Below are 21,214 nucleotides of genomic sequence, written 5' to 3'. Positions count from 1 at the left end.
GGACTCCGAACTCCTTCGGTACATCAAAACTCATAAACTCATAATATAACTGTCATCGAAACCTTAAGCGTGCGGACCCTACGGGTTCGAGAACAATGTAGACATGACCGAGACACGTCTCCGGTCAATAACCAATAGCGGAACCTGGATGTTCATATTGGCTCCCACATATTCTACGAAGATCTTTATCAGTCAGACCGCATAACAACATACGTTGTTCCCTTTTTTATCGGTATGTTTACTTGCCGGAGATTTGATCGTCGGTATCTCAATACCTAGTTCAATCTCGTTATCGGCAGGTCTCTTTACTCGTTTCGTAATACATCATCTCGCAGCTAACTCATTAGTTGCAATGCTTGCAAGGCTTATGTGATGTGCATTACCGAGAGGGCCTAGAGATACCTCTCCGACAATCGGAGTGACAAATCCTAATCTCGAAATACCTTTGGAGACACCTGTAGAGCTCCTTTATAATCACCCAGTTACGTTGTGACGTTTGGTAGCACACAAAGTGTTCCTTCGGCAAACGGGAGTTGCATAATCTCATAGTCATAGGAACATGTATAAGTCATGAAGAAAGCAATAGCAACATACTAAACGATCGGGTGCTAAGCTAATGGAATGGGTCATGTCAATCACATCATTCTTCTAATGATGTGATCCCGTTAATCAAATAACAACTCTTTTGTTCATGGTTAGGAAACATAACCATCTTCGATTAACAAGCTAGTTAAGTAGAGGCATACTAGTGACACTCTGTTTGTCTATGTATTCACACATGTATGATGTTTCCAGTTAATACAATTCTAGCATGAATAATAAACATTTATCATGATATAAGGAAATAAATAATAACTTTATTATTGCCTCTAGGGCATATTTCCTTCAGTCTCCCACTTGCACTAGAGTCAATAATCTAGTTCACATTGCCATGTGATTCAACACTAATAGTTCACATCACCATGTGATTAACACCCATAGTTCACATCGTCATGTGACCTACACCCAAAGGGTTTACTAGAGTCAGTAATCTAGTTCACATCGCTTATGTGATTAACACCCAATGAGTACTAAGGTGTGATCATGTTTTGCTTGTGAGATAATCTTAGTCAACGGGTCTGTCACATACAGATCCGTAAGTATTTTGTGAATTTCTATGTCTACAATGCTCTGCACGGAGCTACTTTAGCTAGTTGCTCCAACTTTCAATATGTATCCAGATGAAGACTTAGAGTCATCCGGATCAGTGCCAAAATTTGTATCGACGTAACCCTTTTACAACGAACCTTTTGTCACCTCCATAATCGAGAAACATATCCTTATTCCACTAATTATAATTTTGACCACTGTCCGGTAATCTACTCCTAGATCACTATTGTACTCCCTTGCCAAAATCAGTGTAGGGTATACAATAGGTCTAGTACACAGCATGGCATACTTTATAGAACCTATGGCCAAGGCATAGGGAATGACTTTCATTCTCTTTCTATTTTCTGCCGTGGTCGGGCTTTGAGTCTTACTCAATTTCACACCTTGTAATACAGGCAAGAATTCTTTCTTTGACTGTTCCATTTTGAACTAATTCAAAATCTTGTCAAGGTATGTACTCATTGAAAAAACTTATCAAGCGTCTTGATCTATCTCTATAGATCTTGATGCTCAACATGTAAGCAGCTTCACCGAGGTCTTTCTTTGAAAAAACTCCTTTCAAACACTCCTTTATGCTTTGCAGAATAATTCTACACTATTTCCGATCAACAATATGTCATTCACATATACTTATCAAAAATGTTGTAGTGCTCCCACTCACTTTCTTGTAAATACAGGCTTCACCGCAAGTCTGTATATAACTATATGCTTTGATCAACTCATCAAAGCGTATATTCCAACTCTGAGATGCTTGCACCAGTCCATAGATGGATCGCTGGAGCTTGCAACACCTTTAGGATTGACAAAACCTTCTGGTTGCATCATATACAACTCTTCTTTAATAAATCCATTAAAGAATGCAGTTTTGTTTATCCATCTGCCAGATTTCATAAAATGCGGTAATTGCTAACACGATTCGGATAGACTTAAGCATAGATACGAGTGAGAAACTCTTCTCGTAGTCAACACCTTGAACTTGTCGAAAACCTTTTGCGACAATTCTAGCTTTGTAGATAGTAACACTACTATCAGCGTCTGTCTTCCTCTTGAAGATCCATTTAATCTCAATGGCTTGCCGAACATCGGGCAAGTCAACCAAAGTCCATACTTTGTTCTTATACATGGATCCTATCTCAGATTTCATGGCTTCAAGCCATTTTGCGGAATCTGGGCTCATCATCGCTTCCTCATAGTTCGTAGATTCATCATGGTCAAGTAGAATGACCTCCAGAATAAGATTACCGTACCACTCTGGTGCGGATCTCACTCTGGTTAACCTACGAGATTCGGTAGTAACTTGATCTGAAGTTACATGATCATTATCATTAGCTTCCTCACTAATTGGTGTAGTAGTCACAGGAACAGATTTCTGTGATGAACTACTTTCCAATAAGGGAGAAGGTATAATTACCTTATCAAGTTCTACTTTCCTCCCACTCGCTTCTTTCAAGAGAAACTCCTTCTCTAGAAAGGATCCATTCTTAGCAACGAATGTCTTGCCTTCGGATCTGTGATAGAAGGTGTACCCAACAATCTCCTTTGGGTATCCTATGAAGACATATTTCTCCGATTTGGGTTTGAGCTTATCAGGGTGAAACTTTTTTCATATAAGCATCACAATCCCAAACTTTAAGAAACGACAACTTCGGTTTCTTGCCAAACCATAGTTCAGATTGTGTCGTCTCAACGGACTTAGATGGTGCCCCTTTTTAACGTGAATGCAGCTGTCTCTAATGCATGATCCCAAAACGATATTGGTAAATCGGTAAGAAACATCATAGATTGTACTATATCCAATAAAGTATGGTTATGACGTTCAGACACACCATTATGTTGTGGTGTTCCAGGTGGCATGAGTTTGTGAAATTATTCCACATTGTTTTAATTGAAGACCAAACTCATAACTCAAATATTCGCCTCTCCGATCAGATCGTAGAAACTTTATTTTCTTGTAACGATGATTTTCCACTTCACTCTGAAATACTTTGAACTTTTCAGACTTATGTTTCATCAAGTAGATATACTCATATCTGCTTAAATCATCTGTGAAGGTCAGAAAATAATGATACTTGTCGCGAGCTTTAATATTCATCGGACCACATACATCAGTATGTATAATTTCCAACAAATCTGTTGCTCGCTCCATTGTTCCGAAGAACGGAGTCTTAGTCATCTTGCCCATGAGGCATGGTTCGCAAGCATCAACTGATTCATAATCAAGTGATTCCAAAAGCCCATCAGCATGGATTTTCTTCATGCGCTTTACACCAATATGACCTAAACGGCATTGCCACAAATAAGTTGCACTATCATTATTAACTTCGCATCTTTTGGCTTCAATATTATGAAAATGTGTATCACCACGATCGAGATCCAACAAACCATTTTCATTGGGTGTATGACCATAGAAGGTTTTATTCATGTAAACAGAACAACAATTATTCTCTAACTTACATGAATAACCGTATTATAATAAACATGATCAAATCATATTCATGCTCAACGCAAACACCAAATAACACTTATTTAGGTTCAACACTAATCCCGAAATTATAGGGAGTGTGCGATGATGATCATATCAATATTGGAACCACTTCCAACACACATCGTCACTTCACCCTTAGCTAGTCTCTGTTTATTCTGCAACTCCCGTTTCGAGTTACTAATCTTAGCAACTGAACTAGTATCAAATACTGAGGGGTTGCTATAAACACTAGTAAAGTACAGATCAATAACATGTATATCAAATATACTTATGTTCACTTTGCCATCCTTCTTATCCGCCAATCACTTGGGGTAGTTCTGCTTCTAGTGACCAGTCCCTTTGCAGTAGAAGCACTTAGTCTCAGGCTTAGGACCAGACTTGGGCTTCTTCACTTGAGCAGCAACTTGCTTGCTGTTTTTCTTGAAGTTCCCCTTTTTTCTTTGCCCTTTTCTTGAAATTAGTGATCTTGTCAACCATCAACACTTGATGCTCTTTCTTGATTTCTACCTTCATCGATTTCATCATCATGAAAAGCTCGGGAGTCATTTTCGTCATCCCTTGCATACTATAGTTCATCACGAAGTTCTACTAACTTGGTGATGGTGACTAGAGAATTCTGTCAATCACTATCTTATCTGGAAGATTAACTCCCACTTGATTCAAGCGATTGTAGTACCCAGACAATCTGAGCACATGCTCACTAGTTGAGCGATTCTCATCCATATTTTAGCTATAGAACTTGTTGGAGACTTCATATCTCTCAACTCGGGTATTTGCTTGAAATATTATCTTCAACTCCTGGAACATCTCATATGGTCCATGACGTTCAAAACGTCTTTGAAGTCCCGATTCTAAGCCATTAAGCATGGTGCACTAAACTATCAAGTAGTCATCATATTGAGCTAGCCAAACGTTCATAACGTCTGCATCTGCTCCTGCAATAGGTCTGTCACCTAGCGGTGCATCAAGGACATAATTCTTCTGTGCAGCAATGAGGATAAACCTCAGATCACGGATCCAATCCGCATTATTGCTACTAACATCTTTCAATACAATTTTCTCTAGGAACATATCAAAATAAACATAGGGAAGCAACAACGCGAGCTATTGATCTACAACATGATTTGCAAAATACTACCAGGACTAAGTTCATGATAAATTTAAGTTCAATTAATCATATTACTTAAGAACTCCCACTTAGATAGACATCCCTCTAATCCTCTAAGTGATCACGTGATCCAAATCAACTAAATCATGTCCGATCATCACGTGAGATGGAGTAGTTTCATTGGTGAACATCACTATGTTGATCATATCTACTATATGATTCACGCTCGACCTTTCGGTCTCCGTGTTCCGAGGCCATATCTGTATATGCTTGGCTCGTCAAGTATAACCTGAGTATTCCGCGTGTGCAACTGTTTTGCACCCGTTGTATTTGAACGTAGAGCCTATCACACCCGATCATCACGTGGTGTCTCAGCACGAAGAACTTTCGCAACGGTGCATACTCAGGGAGAACACTTCTTGATAATTAGTGAGAGATCATCTTAAAATGCTACCGTCAATCAAAGCAAGATAAGATGTATAAAAGATAAACATCATATGCAATCAAAATATGTGACATGATATGGCCATCATCATCTTGCGTCTTTGATTTCCATCTCCAAAGTACTGTCATGATTTCTATCGTCACCGGAATGACACCATGATCTCCATCATCTTGATCTATATCAATGTGTCGTCACATGGTCGTCTCGCCAACAATTGCTCTTGCAACTATTGCTATCGCATAGCGATAAAGTAAAGCAATTATTGGGCACTTGCATCTTATGCAATAGAGAGACAACCATAAGAATTTTGCCAGTTGCCGATAACTTCAACAAAACATGATCATCTCATGCAACAACTTATATCTCATCACGTCTTGACCATATCATATCACAACATGCCCTGCAAAAACAAGTTAGACGTCCTCTACTTTGTTGTTGCAACTTTTACGTGGCTGCTACGGGCTTAGCAAGAACCAATCTTACCTACGCATCAAAACCACAATGATAGTTTGTCAAGTTGGTGTTGTTTTAACCTTCGCAAGGACCGGGCGTAGCCACACTCGGTTCAACTAAAGTTGGAGAAACTGACACCCGCCAGCCACCTCTGTGCAAAGCACGTCGGTAGAACCAGTCTCGCGTAAGCGTACGCGTAATGTCGGTCTGGGCCGCTTCATCCAACAATACCGCCGAACCAAAGTATGACATGCTGGTAAGCAGTATGACTTATATCGCCCACAACTTACTTGTGTTCTACTCATGCATAACATCAACGCATAAAACCTAGGCTCTGATACCACTGTTGGGGAACATAGTAATTTCAAAAAAATTCCTACGCACACGCAAGATCATGGTGATGCATAGCAACGAGAGGGGAGAGTGTGATCTACGTACCCTTGTAGACCGACAGCGGAAGCGTTAGCACAACGCGGTTGATGTAGTCGTACGTCTTCACGGCCCGACCGATCAAGCACCGAAACTACGGCACCTCCGAGTTTTAGCACACGTTCAGCTCGATGACGATCCCCGGACTTCGATCCAGCAAAGTGTCGGGGAAGAGTTCTGTCAGCACGACGGCGTGGTGACGATCTTGATGTTCTACCGTTGCAGGGCTTCGCCTAAGCACCGCTACAATATTATCGAGGATTATGGTGGAAGGGGGCACCGCACACGGCTAAGAAAACGATCACGTGGATCAACTTGTGTGTCTAGTGGTGCCCCCTGCCCCCGTATATAAAGGAGCAAGGGGGAGGAGGCCGGCCCTAGGAGGGGCGCACCATGGAGTAGGATTCCTACTCCTAGTTGGAGTAGGTTTCCTCCTTTCCTAGTCCAACTAGGAGAAGGGGGAAAGGGGGGAAGAGGGGAAGGAAGGGAGAGAGGGGCCGCGCCCCAAACCCCTTGTCCAATTTGGACTGGGCTTGGGAGGGGCGCGCGCCACCTCCTGGTCCTTCCCACTAAGGCCCATTAAGGCCAATTGCTTCTTCCTCGTATTCCCGTAACTCCCTGGTACCTCCAAAAATACCCGAATCACTCGGAACCTTTCCGATGTCCGAATATAGTCGCCCAATATATCGATCTTTACGTCTCGACCATTTCGAGACTCCTCGTCATGTCCCCGATCTCATCCGGGACTCCGAACTCCTTCGGTACATCAAAACTCATAAACTCATAATATAACTGTCATCGAAACCTTAAGCGTGCGGACCCTACGGGTTCGAGAACAATATAGACATGACCGAGACACGTCTCCGGTCAATAACCAATAGCGGAACCTGGATGTTCATATTGGCTCCCACATATTCTACAAAGATCTTTATCGGTCAGACCGTATAACAACATACGTTGTTCCCTTTTTCATCGGTATGTTTACTTGCCCGAGATTCGATTGTCGGTATCTCAATACCTAGTTCAATCTCGTTACCGGCAAGTCTCTTTACTCGTTTCGTAATACATCATCTCGCAGCTAACTCATTAGTTGCAATGCTTGCAAGGCTTATGTGATGTGCATTACCGAGAGGGCCCAGAGATACCTCTCCGACAATCGGAGTGACAAATCCTAATCTCGAAATACGCCAACCCAACATGTACCTTTGGAGACACCTGTAGAGCTCCTTTATAATCACTCAGTTACGTTGTGACGTTTGGTAGCACACAAAGTGTTCCTCCGGCAAACGGGAGTTGCATAATCTCATAGTCATAGGAACATGTATAAGTCATGAAGAAAGCAATAGCAACATACTAAACGATCGGGTGCTAAGCTAATGGAATGGGTCATGTCAATCACATCATTCTTCTAATAATGTGATCCCGTTAATCAAATAACAACTCTTTTGTTCATGGTTAGGAAACATAACCATCTTCGATTAACGAGCTAGTCAAGTAGAGGCATACTAGTGACACTCTGTTTGTCTATGTATTCACACATGTATGATGTTTCCGGTTAATACAATTCTAGCATGAATAATAAACATTTATCATGATATAAGGAAATAAATAATAACTTTATTATTGCCTCTAGGGCATATTTCCTTCACTATCCTTTATTATTATCTTCTACCTAATGCAAGAGTCATGGTGATCTTCACCTTTTCTTTTTCATTTTATCCTTTGGCAAGCTCAGCATGTTGGAAAGAACATGATATATATATATCTAATTGGATGTAGGGAGCATGAACCATTATTGTTGACATTACCCTTGAGGTAAAAGGTTGTGGGGCAAAACTATAAGCCCCTATCTTTCTCTGTGTTAGCAGTTATGGAGGACTAAATGATAGTTGAGTATGTGGACTTGCTTTTTAACTCTGACATAGACTCTTTCCGATGTTATGATAAATTGCAATTGCTTCAATGACTGAGATTATAGTTTGTTGGAGCCCAATAAGGTTTATGATTTATACTTTTGCATTGTGAATAGATCATCACTTGAACATAAGTAATCATATGACAAAATCTATATATGTTGCTGTTATGAGAATAGTCATGATGCCTTCATGTCCGTATTTTATTTTTATCGACGCCTCTACCTCTAAACATGAGGACATATTAATTGTTATCGGCTTTTCGCTTGAGGACAAGCGAGGTCTAAGCTTGGGGGAGTTGATACGTCCATTCTGCATCATGCTTTTATATCGATATTTATCGCATTATGGACTGTTATTTCACTTTATGTCACAATACTTATGGCTATTCTTTCTTATTTTATAAGGTTTACATAGGGAGGGAGAATGTCGGCAGCTGGAATTCTGGTCTAGAAAAGGAGCAAATATTAGAGACCTATTCTGCGCAACTCCAAAAGTCCTGAAACTCCACGGAACGTCTTAAAAGAAATAAAGAAAAATCCACGCCAAAGATGAAGGCCAGGGGGCCCACACCCTGCTCACGAGGGTGGGGTGCCCCCCCCCTAGGGCGCGCCCCCCTACCTCGTGGGCCCCCTGGTGGCTCTCTGACGCCCATCTTCTCCTATATGAGGTCTTTCGATGAGAAAAAATAGGAAGAAACTTTTCGGGACGAGACTCCGCCGCCACGAAGCGGAACCTTGGCGGATCCAATCTAGAGCTCCGGCAGAGGTGTTCTGCCGAGGAAACTTCCCTCCGGGAGGGGGAAATCATCACCATCGTCATCACCAACGCTCCTCTCATCGGGAGAGGGCAATCTCCATCAACATCTTCACCAGCACCATCTCATCTCTAAACCCTAGTTCATCTCTTGTATCCAATTCTTGTCTCAAAGTCCGGGATTGGTGCTAGTAGGTTGCTAGTAGTGTTGATTACTCCTTGTAGTTGATGCTAGTTGGTTTAATTGGTGGAAGATCATATGTTCAGATCCTATATGCATATTATTACCCCTCTGATTATGAACATGAATATGCTTTATGAGTAATTACGTTCGTTCCTGAGGACAAGGGAGAAGTCTTGCTATGAGTAGTCATGTGAATTTGGTATTTGTTTGATATTTTGATAAGATGTATGTTGTCTAGCCTCTAGTGGTGTTATGTGAACGTCGACTACATAACACTTCACCATTATTTGGGCCTAGAGGAAGGCATTGGGAAGTAATAAGTAGATGATGGGTTGCTAGAGTGACAGAAGCTTAAACCCTAGTTTATGTGTTGCTTCGTAAGGGGCTGATTTGGATCCATATGTTTCATGCTATGGTTAGGTTTACCTTAATACTTTTGTTGTAGTTGCGGATGCTTGCAATAGAGGTTAATCATAAGTGGGATGCTTGTTCAAGTAAGAACAACACCCAAGCACCGGTCCACCCACATATCAAATTATCAAAGTATCGAACGTGAATCATATGAACGTGATGAAAACTAGCTTGACGATATTCCCATGTGTCCTCGGGAGCGCTTTTCCTATTATAAGAGTTTGTTTCGACTTGTCCTTTGCTACAAAAGGATTGGGCCACCTTGCTGCACTTTATTTACTTTTGTTACTTGTTGCTCCTTACAACCTATCTTATCACAAAACTATTTGTTACCACTTATTTCAGTACTTGCAGAGAATACCTTGCTGAAAACCGCTTATCATTTCTTTCTGCTCCTTGTTGGGTTCGACACTCTTACTTATCGAAAGGACTATGATAGATCCCCTATACTTGTGGGTCATCAGTAGTCAACTCGGAGAAGAAGACACCCCTTATATAGTGGAAGAACAAATCCAACTGTTACCCACCAACTCAGCCTGCGTAGCACGGCACTACCGCGTCGGGGACGCGGTACTACCGCAAGGGCACACGATACTACCGCGGGGCCCCGCGGTACTACTGCCCGAGCAGCAGAAACCAGAACAACCCAGATGCAATGAAGTAGAGGGCAGTAGAACCGCTGGCACAGTACTACCGCTCCCCCTTGCGATACTACCGCAAGGCATGGATGGTCCAGATTTTGGGAAGGCACGGACATACAAAATTTATCCGTGGCAACTTCCACTAAGTTGGGATCTATGCAAAAATCCGACACGGTAGTACTGCAAGCCAGGAGCGGTAATACCGTGCGTGGTGCGGATGTAAAAAATTACATCCGCTCTTACTGTCGCGCAAGCTGCTGAGCCTGGCCAGAGTGCACGGTACTACCGCGCACCTGGCGCGGTACTACCGCGTAGGGCACGGATGTAAAAAAATTACATCCGCCCCTACTGCCGCAATAGCAGCAGCTCCTGGCCTGAGGCCACAGTACTACCGCTCCAAGGAAGCGGTACTACCGTGGGCACTTGCGGTACTACCGCGCCAGAGGCCGGTACTACCGCAAGGGCCTGCGGTACTACCGCTCCTAGGAGCAGTACTACCGCATGCCCCAGATCAGCAAACACGACATTTTGCATAGACAAGAAAAGACGAAGGATGCTCCAAAGTGGCGAAGGAAAGGCGATGCAAAGGAGTAGATGTGTACGTGATGATTCCACCCAAACCTTTCCAAAGCGGACCCCCTCTTAATAGTATGGTTTTCCTACGACTCAAATCCACCGAAAAGAAACATAGAGAAACACCGTCTTCAATAGTCTTCGAGGGGCACCAAATCGTCTTGTGCCTAGTGATGAAATGTCTGAGATACTCAATGCACACGATTAGTCCGCAAAAGCATTGTCATCAATCACCAAAACAACTAAGGGATAAAAATGCCCTTATAATCTCCCCCTTTTTGGTGGATTGATGACAATACGGGATTTGCACAAAGGGAGATAATATAGAACCTGAGCAAACCCCACATCTCTAAAATATAGACGGGTTCCCCCTAGATGTGTGCTATCTAGATACGTGCTTTGGACTGCACGGCACACATACTAGGATCAACACTCCCTCTATATTTTATAGACGAGGCATATCTTGCAACAATAAGGCTAACACTAAACAAGATAGTAAATATGAGCATAAAGTAAATAGCAGAAGATAGCATAAGCTCAATAAGATACGATAGAGTGCATATGTCTTACACCATATGATAGAAAGGTCTCACAAGCGCAAACCAAACCAAAGCAAACGAGGTTCAGTGGAACGAAAACACGACACACAACTCGCAAATCCTACACTCTCTCCCCCTTTGGCATCGAGACACCAAAAAGGCAGAGAGGACACCTACAACACAAGTGGTGGCTCAAGCGGAGTAATCACTCGCACGCTCCTCGTCAGACTTGGCAGCAGGGACGGTCTCCTCCTTGTCCTCCTCAGAATCAGTCCACTGGTAGCCCTACTTCGCAAGCTGCCTCTGACGTGATGACCCTCTCAGACCCGATGGATATCTGCTCGCCAAACGTCCTCAAGATCTGCTTGTCGCGGCATCGACTCTCCTTCTGAGCAACATGAGACCGGTACTGCTCCTTGGCCTACATGTAGAACAGAGCCTTCATCTTGTTTTTCAGCTTCTTAGCCCAAGAGGGCTCAGAAGATGAAGGCGAGTAGCCAGCAGAGCTGTCCTCATCAGCGTCCTCCTCCTCAATCTCATCTGCATCCACATCCATCTGAGCAGCCGCTGACTCGGCACAGGTAGTAGTGTTGGCCCACTGGGGCTTGACACGGAGCTTGATGGGCTCATGACGAATCCGGGCAAAGGCAAGAAACTCATCATCGGGATAGAGCTTCTCCCAAGTCCTCAAGATCAATAGAAAACAAGTAAGGTCCATAGATGGGTACCTTACGGGTGAACATCGCAAACCGAAGCTCGCACCACATGATATATGAGACATCAAGTGGTTGCGAGAGTGGCAGACCTCCTCACAAATGAGCATCATATCCACAAGATGGGCATGCACCTTGTCCTTGTCACCAATGTGTGGAAAGGAGTTATGAAAGATGCAATACATGATGTCAAGGAAGGAGTTCAGCACCCACGCCTTCTTGCCACTAGGAAGCAACTTCTCAACATAGAAGGGCTGATTATACTTTAGCGCAATTAGCAAACATATAAAAAAATTATCCAGTGAATAAAGTTGCCGGCTTTCCCTAAATAAGAACATGCCATCCATATCCATGTAATTACGAGTTTGAAATTGCCTCCAATAAATAATAGTGGCACATGTGTAAATTTCACATGAAACACCCTGACATAACCATCAGGATTGCTTCCACCACAAGGATCCTAACATGGCTTGTTCAAGTATACAAAAGAAAGCAATTCCTCTGAACCAGTCCTGGAAGAAAGTTTCAAAGACCAGAAGTCACAAGGAGACCAGAGCAAATGCACAATAGCTCAAACTCATCACTGCGGTCAACTATAATACAACAATCCATAACCGAGCCACTGATCTGATCACTCTGGTCAACTTTATTACCACTACGCAGAACTACAAGGCCGAACAGGGAAACACCGACGAACTACGTCGACGCTGGACTGCTGCACACCACCAGTACCGAACATGCTAACAAGAATTTCAGCATTCCAATCCCCCCCCAAAAGAACAAAAAGAATCTCAGCACATCGAAACCACCTACTACTCTGATAAGCAAGGCAAGACATACAGCTAGACCTTACACTCTGTACAAAAGACCATGCACCGAGGCAAGGGCCGATGCAGTTGGAGTCAGACACATGGACAAACCAGGGGTCTAATTTACAGCAATATCGTCGCACCCACACAGAGCGCGGCGGGCAGCGACGCGGCTATCAAGGACGTTCTTGTTTCCCCTCGAATAGGTTGCCCAGGAACAGCTCAAGCTGCTCGGGCGTGTGCTTGACGTACTTCCCAGGCGCTTTGCTGTTCTCGATGAGAGGCCTGCAATTCGACAAAGAGATTTTATACGCATTACACAATTACAGATGAACTAGAAGCTAGGAGCTACAACCTTGAGACAGAACAGTTTTTGAAAGAAATCTTGAGAAACGAACATCTATGTTCGTAAACAAGTAACACCAAAAGAAGGTTATTTCACGAGATTAAACATGTCGGTCGGAAAATAGTGATGAGCCAACCCTCAAAAAATGATGTGTTGTTAATTTTCACCACAAACAAATATAAGCTAGCCTAACCTGCATGTTCGGGATTCAGGTCTAAATGTCTAGTCAACACACACACAAAAAAAGGATAATAAATAAGCTAAATGGCTGCCAGGTGGCAAGTGCAACAGGGTATAGGAATAAATGGATTAACTGTGTTTATTCTAATGCTGATGTAAATGAATATATTTTTAACGTTAGTAGATACCATATAGAAAATGTGGCACAAGGCTAGATTTAAGATACTGCCACCAGGGTTCAGAACAAAAAGCATGTACACCTCGGGTTCGGGTCGACGCATTGAAATTCACTGTTTATGAGCATGAGGTGTCAATGTGTGCCAAGAAAAATACCCGAAGCGTTTTTGGAAGGATCTGTACGCGGGTAACAGAATTTCTGCAACTGCCAGTCTCAATGACTCACGCAACTCTGAATCTGGAACAGACCAGCCACACTGCTTTTGATAAATCTCTTCAAATTGCAGATTAAAAGACCTGAATCTGATACCATCATGGGGGAAAACAATATGTCAGTATGGAATAATAGACCATAGAGACAGTAAAGTAGGCTGAAATATTCAGGGCATATGTGCCAACCTCTCTTTCACAGCTGTTCTTGAAGCTCCACTGCTATTGCCACCTTCGCTTCCTACTTGACCACTACCTCCTGATGAAGTCAAACCTTGACCCGAGAGGCATTGCAACACCTACAACATTGGAACAAACTAAAATAAGGCAGTGCGCATAAATATTTACTACCTACACTTTTACAATTTCTTCCAAATGTACTTTCAGTTTCTAAGCAGTATTATCGTCTTTTACATGCTAACAGGTAAAGTGGTGACCAAAGCTAGTGATACACTCAAGCCACAAAAATTTCCTTCTGAACATATACATCAATCAACAATCCTAACCACGATCATACCTCAGCAACAAAGAATAAGGCTCGGCAAAACAAATAAGTCAATTGGATTTTCCATGCTATGAAGTGCATTACTATTAGTATGTTTAAGGCCATTAATTATCTCTGGATTCCTCCTATATATTCAGAGACAGTAGCTACATAGATATAAGATTTTCAAGTGTTAGTTTGGACTCACAGTTCTTAGTGAGAACATTTATTTACGAGGCTGAAAAGGCTTCAACAAGATGGCATCAAAATGCAAGAGAAATAGGCACAATGAGTTCTAATCGAAGATTTCTGGCCAACGAACCTTTGACCAAGCAACCCTTCTATATTGGTTTGCATTTTGCTGTACAATCCTTCGATGTCTTTGAATCCAGTCATCGCCCAATAAATCCTTGGCTTCTGATCTGCAAGAAAGGAAAGAGAGCATTAGACTAAACTCACACTCTTACAAACTCATTATGACTTTTACTTGTACTTCATAAAGAGCATACCTGCGGACAGATTTAACAATATAATGAATGTTATTCATCAAAAAGATGTGCATCAATGCAGGATCCTTGTATTGTTTTGCTTTTGCATCCAAATTATTTTGTAAAGCTTGCATAATACTCATGGTCACAGATGCCAGCTCAGAACCTGATCCATCTTCCCTTTTGAATTCCTGGAAGAGCTGTTTCAGAGTTGATTGATAGCTGCACCAAGAGTAGCAGATTGAGGTCATTATTTACTTACTGTTGTTCCTTCATTTTGTGAAGCTGAAGCAAGAAGTGACATGTTGAAAGATAACATGGATAGGGAGTTACTACTACTAGAACCAACACAGCCTGGAAGGGCATTAAATAATACACCCTCTGTTCCTAAATATAAGACGTTTTGGCAGTTCAATTTAAACTGCCAAGACGTCTTACATTTAGAAACAGAGATAGTAGCTGAAATACTGGAAGTGTCTCAACACTACCTTTACAAGACTGGAATAGATGAAGTTTCACCTACAACTACAAGTAGATCTATCTGTTCTGATTACTGAAACAGCTGTAAAAATGGAAGTCTGTTTTTTTTTTTGGTGAAGTAGAAAGCTACAGAAAAGGTCCAAATCTAACAGCAGCGAGGTGCATAACACAAATATCAACATAACCCAGTGGATAAACTTTAGAAAGAACACATGAAAGTATGACCATACACCTATGCAATTGCCAAAAACAAAGTGCAGGTGATTAGACACTTACTCAAATAAAAATTTAACATAGTTAATCACATAGCTTGTCAAAGGATGAACTGTTCCATCAGTATGAATATTCTTTGTTGCATCCTTCTCGACAGCTTCTTCGAAATCACTGAAAGTCTTCTGTGCAGTTTGTGCTAAACATTTTGTCAGACTGAGTGCAGAGTCACGCATTTGAGAGCATGATTCTCCAACAAAGATGGTGTCAATCTACAGTCAATTGAAAGATGAATCTTTTAGTTACTTCCATGCTTACCGCTATATACAAGAATAAATTCACATTGAATTTACACTACAAATCTACAATCTTCCTACAAGATTTGTCAAGTTAAAATGGATATCAAAGTCTGAACAACAAAGCCATGGTGAAAAACATATTTTATGCATAAAAGGTATACTCAAATACAAATGGCCCAACACTTCAATGATAGAAGTATGGTATCAAAGTGTAACACATGAGTACTATCATAAGTATTTGAATAGTTGCAGACGGAAATTGTTGTTTTTCCGTAACCATATGCGACATTCAATGATTGCTCAAATGTCTCCAGCCAAAGCAAATCAAACTGTTAAGGCAGTTAGTGCAGGAAATCTTTTCAAGGTGGCACAAGGGAATAAGCATTTGTGTCAACTGCAAACAGATGAATTGTATATTTGGCATCCGCTGTTATCATTATGCACACAAGTGCACTCGTTAGCCAGTGAAACAAGCATGGTCTGAATAAAAATATACCTCTGTTTGAAGTTCACACATTATCTCATACATGTCTAGCAGAACAAACAATTTCTCCGGTGATCTTTTACTCATAGCAATTGCCTCACCAAAGCTGAGTAGAGTAGCCAAACTGTTCTTGGTTATTGCAGAAAAGCACTTATCCCTTAAAGATTGGCTACATTCAAAAACTTGGTCACAGAGCTGGCGTTCCCCAGCGAAAAGAAGTTTCACCTGTTTCAAGCAGAATGTGTCAACAAACGCAAGCTATAGTGCTATTTAGTAGGGTTTGAGAAAGATCCTTACAGCAATTCGCATGAAATGAATCCAGTTCCCTATTTTAGACTCCAAAATCTCCCAAGGCATTTTCTGCACTTCATCTTTACTCAGTTTCTCAACACCCAAGTTCTTCAAACTCGACTCTAAAGCTGAAGCACGAGCTTCGCTGCATATAAAAGGAGAATATGTTTCAGCAAGTAAAATGACTGAAATGGAGAGGCAACTTTCTAGTGTTCTATTGCTGAAATCTTATTTTGCTGTGGTAATTTCTGTGTTCTTTAACACGACATTATATCTGTGTTTTTTTGTCTACAGGGGCAAGGATTTACAATACATATTAATGAATTGTGAGGGGCTAATTCAGTATTTAGAGATGTAAAGTGCCTGAGCATTGAAGGTAACATGAAAGCCAAGAATATTTCGTCATTAAAAAGATGCTATTACCTATTTTCCTTTTTATGTTAAAGTTGATAACTCTCACTGGAACCACTTAATAAAGGATAAAATGATAAATGCAGTTCATCGAACGCAAAGCTAATTCCAACTATAAGCAGTGAAAATTGAGCGTACCCCTAGCGGAGCGCTGCTGAGCGCAGGCCTACCGCTTCACTTTTGGGGTAAACGTTGAAAAAAGCGCTCGGACACCTAGGGTTAGACAAAGGAGAGCAGGGTGGGAGAAACAGAGGAGAGCAAGGCGACCTTGTGCCGCCAGATGTGGGGCTTTCTCCCCCGATCTCACTACCCATCTTCCCGCCGCTGGACCTTGAGCTCCCCTTCCCCGACCTCGCCACCAGTCCTTCCCCCTCTTCCCCAATCTCGGGCTCCTCCTCGTCTAGGCTGGAGCATGGTGGCTTCCCCGACCTCGCCGCTGCCAGCTTTCTTCCCCTTCCCTGACATCTAGCTCCCCCTCATCTATCCTCCCCCAACATGCTTGTGATTTTAGGCTTAATACATGCTTTGAAAATTGTTTTTTTGGGTGCCCTTGTTCCTGTCTGTAAGACGTTCGTACAAAACGCTTAAGCGCGCCTAGGCATCGCTTAACCTGTCATTGCACTAAACATAGGCACAATGCTCGCTCAACGCCGCCATAAGAACTATGACACAACCAAACCCGAATGAACAAAATGTTGAATTGAATCGTAGAAATATATACTGGGGTTTATTACTCATTTTTGTACTTCCTGTTTTATTTTCCAATTACTTGTTCAATTGAGAGAAAGAAAGATAGTAAGAATTATCTTATCCAATTTGGAAGGATTCATCCTTATACCTATCCATGACTGTCGTATCAGGAAGTTTCTTACGATCAATGCCAGACATATCTGTGTAACTATAGACATGCATATAAACGCTGCCTGTCCCCAAAACATTATATCACCCCAAACCTTTCATAATTATTTTGTTTCTATAAATGGTCTAAAACAACTTAGAACTATCAGCTGCCTCTGAAATTTCTGTTGACTGCTTGAATCCAAAAGCAAGACTATATCATATTAGCAGCATTCATTATGTGATGATTTATTATTGTGTGAACTATTGAATTTACCCAGTTTATTTCCTTACCCAAAGTATATAGTGCATATCTAAAGGTAGAGCTACATTTCGCGTCGCACAATCACGCGAAATGTTTTCTATTGTACCTATTTGCGTGAACAAGAAAGGGGAATTATAACCAGTCTAGCGCCGCTTACCTGTATATTTCTGCACATTGCTGTTGGCATCCAGCTTGGACCAGCTGCTGTGCCAATTTAGCAAGCAAAGGAACAAACTTGGGCTCAATAAGTGCAGGAGGCTTGTATACAGCAGCCTCCGCGGTTTCATGGTTATCGGATTGCGCGCCACCTGGCGGGTGTTTCCCACCTTCAGACCGAGACTCGGCTGATGGCCGAAGCGTACTCGGAAGGCAGTCGAAAAGACGGTCAGGCTCCATCGGTTTGCTGGACCATTTAAGAGGGTGCGCGCACCATGCAAGAGTTAGACAACGTCGAGACAAAAATAGCAATTTAAATGGATGATGAGACACGGACCTGCGCTGAGTCAACTGGTTTTGGAATTCACCTTCCATCTTCACCAGGGCCTTGGAGAGGAGGCCATTCACGTGGCTGAGCACCCGGTCGCTGCTGCTGTAGCTCCTATTGGAGCTGAAGAAGCGCTCGATGCTGCGCAGCCGGTCGACCGCGTCGAGGAAACCCTGGAGGTTCTCATTGGGACCTTTTTGTATTTCGCGCTCTGCCTGCACGTGCGTTACATACAGATAACATTATATCAGCAAAGAGATACTAAGAGTAGCTAATTTTTCAGGAGACTCCCTTACGGAACCATGAAGAACCACGTCGAACGATTTAAGCTACCAAAAGGTATAGTCTCCACCTGGAGACTTGGAGTAGGTGTAAACTTAGTGGTCACTGGTATTTAGCTCATCTTTGAACTAAATACCGGTGGGCACACTAAATTTACCTCCATTCGACGCAGAAGCTTACTGGTTACTAACTGACACTAGTTAAGCTTGCACTGAACACACTGAGATGTAGCACAACAGAATGGACTGATCACAGCAAAAACAACCAAGTTTTCCTCAAGCCTAATGACATGGAATTTCCCATGAGAAGGAAAATCGACAATTCCAAGTACAAAAAGCTATAATTGGGTAACTGACACTAAGCTTGCTTGCACTCAACAGCTTGAGATGTACTAGTAGAATGGAGTGATCACGCCACCAAACACAAAACTTTGCCCACACTCGATCGCCTGCCGGCCACGGTTCCAGCAGCAACGCAATGCAATGGGGATCCGAGAGCGCGCGGGGGGCGGGACGGGCAGGGAGGGGAGGGGAGGGGAGGGGGCTGGATCGTTGGGGGGAGAGATAGTACCTCTCTTGTGCGGTCGAACTGGGTGAGTATGACGTCGGCGGAGCGGAGGGTGCGGTCGATGTTCTCGTGGGCGGTGCGGACGGCGTGGGTGCGGAGCTGGATGGGGCGCATGGCGGCGTCGAGCGCGGAGAGGCGGCTGTCGAAGGAGCCGAGGATGGAGACGACGGCGTCGGTGGCCGCCTGGCTCTTCCCGAGCGAGTCCCGCAGCAGCGCCGCGCGCTGCGCCAGGCCCTCCATCCCCTCGCCCTCGCCCGCTCCTGGTGCTCCCCGGCCGAAGAGCGGAGCAAGGGTAGAGCTAGGTCGGATGCGCGGAGTGGATCTGGGGGCGGGGGTCCGATCCCGGGGCCGTGGGTTGGGTGCGCACAGAGGAGAGGAGAGGAGCAGGTGGATGGAGGGCGGGGTGGCTGGGCTGGGCTGGCGGAGGAAGCGATGGCGAGAGGGGAAGGCGAAGGCGAAGGGGAATGATTGGGAAAGAGAGCGGACGGACAAAGGAAAGTGAGGAGACCACCGGGCGGCGGCACAAGGAGGAACTGTCGCCGCGCGCGTGCGTTGCGTTGCTTTGGCCGCCGGGCGCGGGCTGCCTCGCTGGGTTGGACCCGATGGCCGCCTACTCAACTGCCGTGGTGTACCGTACCGTGCACGCCGTGGCACCCGAGAGCGCAGCTGCCGTGCTCTAACTGTGTTTTCTTTCTTTCTTTCTTTTAATTCTCAATTGTCTTTCTTATTGGGTAATTCTCAGTTATCTTTGATGAGAAAAGAAGTGTGTTTTCGGGTGTCTCTCAGCCTCTGCGCAAAAGCATTTGTGTCCCAAGACCTAGTCCTATTCCAGGACGACAGGGGCTGTTTATTCTCATTGTGATGATGACGGTGCCAATGAATTTTTAACAGCCAGGCTCATTTTATAACAAAAAGAAACTCGAGGACGGCGAGAGGGAGAGGGAGAGAGAGAAGAAGCTTATAGAGTAGTTAACGTGTCTCATGAAGAGGCCTGGGGCGAGTTGACGAAAGGTCAGGTGTGACGTAGGAGATGAACACGCACTAGCAATCCAATCCAATAATGCAAGACCTAGACCGAAACTAACAGGCTACACTGTAAATCTCAATCTGCATATATGCTATAACTAAGCCTGACTAGTGGGATTGAGAGCAAGATATATAAGTGGTTTAAAACATGTGGGCGGTTAGGTCCACCAAAGAATTGTGTTTTATTTTTTATTTTGCATGGCCGGGAATGGGAGGGGGGCTTTAGGGGTGTCGAAGTAGGCTCATTTTGGTTGGACCCCTAGTTGGGTTCTGGAGGCGCTTGGGCCTGACTGGGAGGCCCTGAACCTCGCAGACTTTCTCCGGATCCGTGGCACACAACAGTCTCGACACCCTCGCTTTTTTTTGGCTTATTTTTGCGGCGATGTCTTGGACTCTTTGGACGACGCGTAATAAGATGGTGCTTGAGAAAGTCATCCCGAGACAAACGTCTGACTTCTTCAAATTCCTTACTTTTCTAAAGCACTGGCACCCGCTCTCAAAGCAGCGTGATCGGGATTGGCTCGACTCATGATGGATGCGCTCCTGACTACAGCGTGTCGAATGTCGTCCCCATAGGGCCGCTAGGCAGCAGTCACTAGGTGGCTTTTTTTATTTCTTTTATATTTCCTTTGGGCATTACTGTGCTATTGTCCGAGCCGTTGTTATGGGTCAGAATTTTGGATACTTGTTGTATGGACAGTTGTTTTATCTATAAAGCGGGGCGAAAGCCTGTTTCGAGAAAAGTAGGCTCATTTGGAAACCACGCACACATCATACCTAAAAGCCAATATTTTCCTTTTTCGTGCGGGTGAAAGTCAAGATTTTTCATGTGCCGGCTTTTTAAGGAGTTGTTGTTCGTAAAGAAAAGATTGGTTGGATGGCAGGAGCTCTTCACATTTTGTAATACATGTAGAAAGCATTAATTTGCAGTATGTCCTATCACAACAAGGGCCTCTCTTTGATAATCTTATTAGGGCCCGTTTATTTGGCGAACATGCGTTGGGATAAAGTTGGAACGTTGCCATGCCGGAATAACAAAAATTGCCACGTATGGAAAGAAAAAATGTTATATTTAGGAAGAAAAA

At 43.4% G+C, this 21,214-nt stretch overlaps 1 protein-coding gene across 2 annotated transcripts; it reads right to left on the bottom strand.

Moving 5' to 3' along the window:
• Positions 1–12,359: 12,359 nt before the first annotated feature.
• Positions 12,360–19,670, bottom strand: LOC125540407 (exocyst complex component EXO70A1-like). Of its 2 annotated transcripts, XM_048704019.2 has the most exons (11): positions 19,107–19,667; positions 18,264–18,469; positions 17,928–18,173; positions 16,264–16,402; positions 15,979–16,191; positions 15,250–15,455; positions 14,515–14,715; positions 14,328–14,427; positions 13,711–13,820; positions 13,468–13,614; positions 12,360–12,893 (listed from the first exon to the last, which is right to left on the bottom strand). In XM_048704019.2, exons 1-11 carry the CDS (start codon positions 19,341–19,343, stop codon positions 12,785–12,787), a joined length of 1,914 nt encoding a protein of 637 aa, XP_048559976.1. In that variant the 5' UTR covers positions 19,344–19,667; the 3' UTR covers positions 12,360–12,784. The 2 variants fall into 2 exon arrangements, with proteins under 2 accessions (XP_048559976.1, XP_087401592.1); XM_087545466.1 differs by having other exon boundaries at positions 17,928–18,469; positions 19,107–19,670.
• Positions 19,671–21,214: the final 1,544 nt, after the last annotated feature.

This window comes from Triticum urartu, chromosome 2A, assembly GCF_056163025.1.
Source record: "Triticum urartu cultivar PI428250 chromosome 2A, HENAU_Tu73, whole genome shotgun sequence".
NCBI classification, from domain to species: Eukaryota; Viridiplantae; Streptophyta; class Magnoliopsida; order Poales; family Poaceae; genus Triticum; species Triticum urartu.
This window is presented reverse-complemented; position numbering and strand designations above follow the sequence as displayed.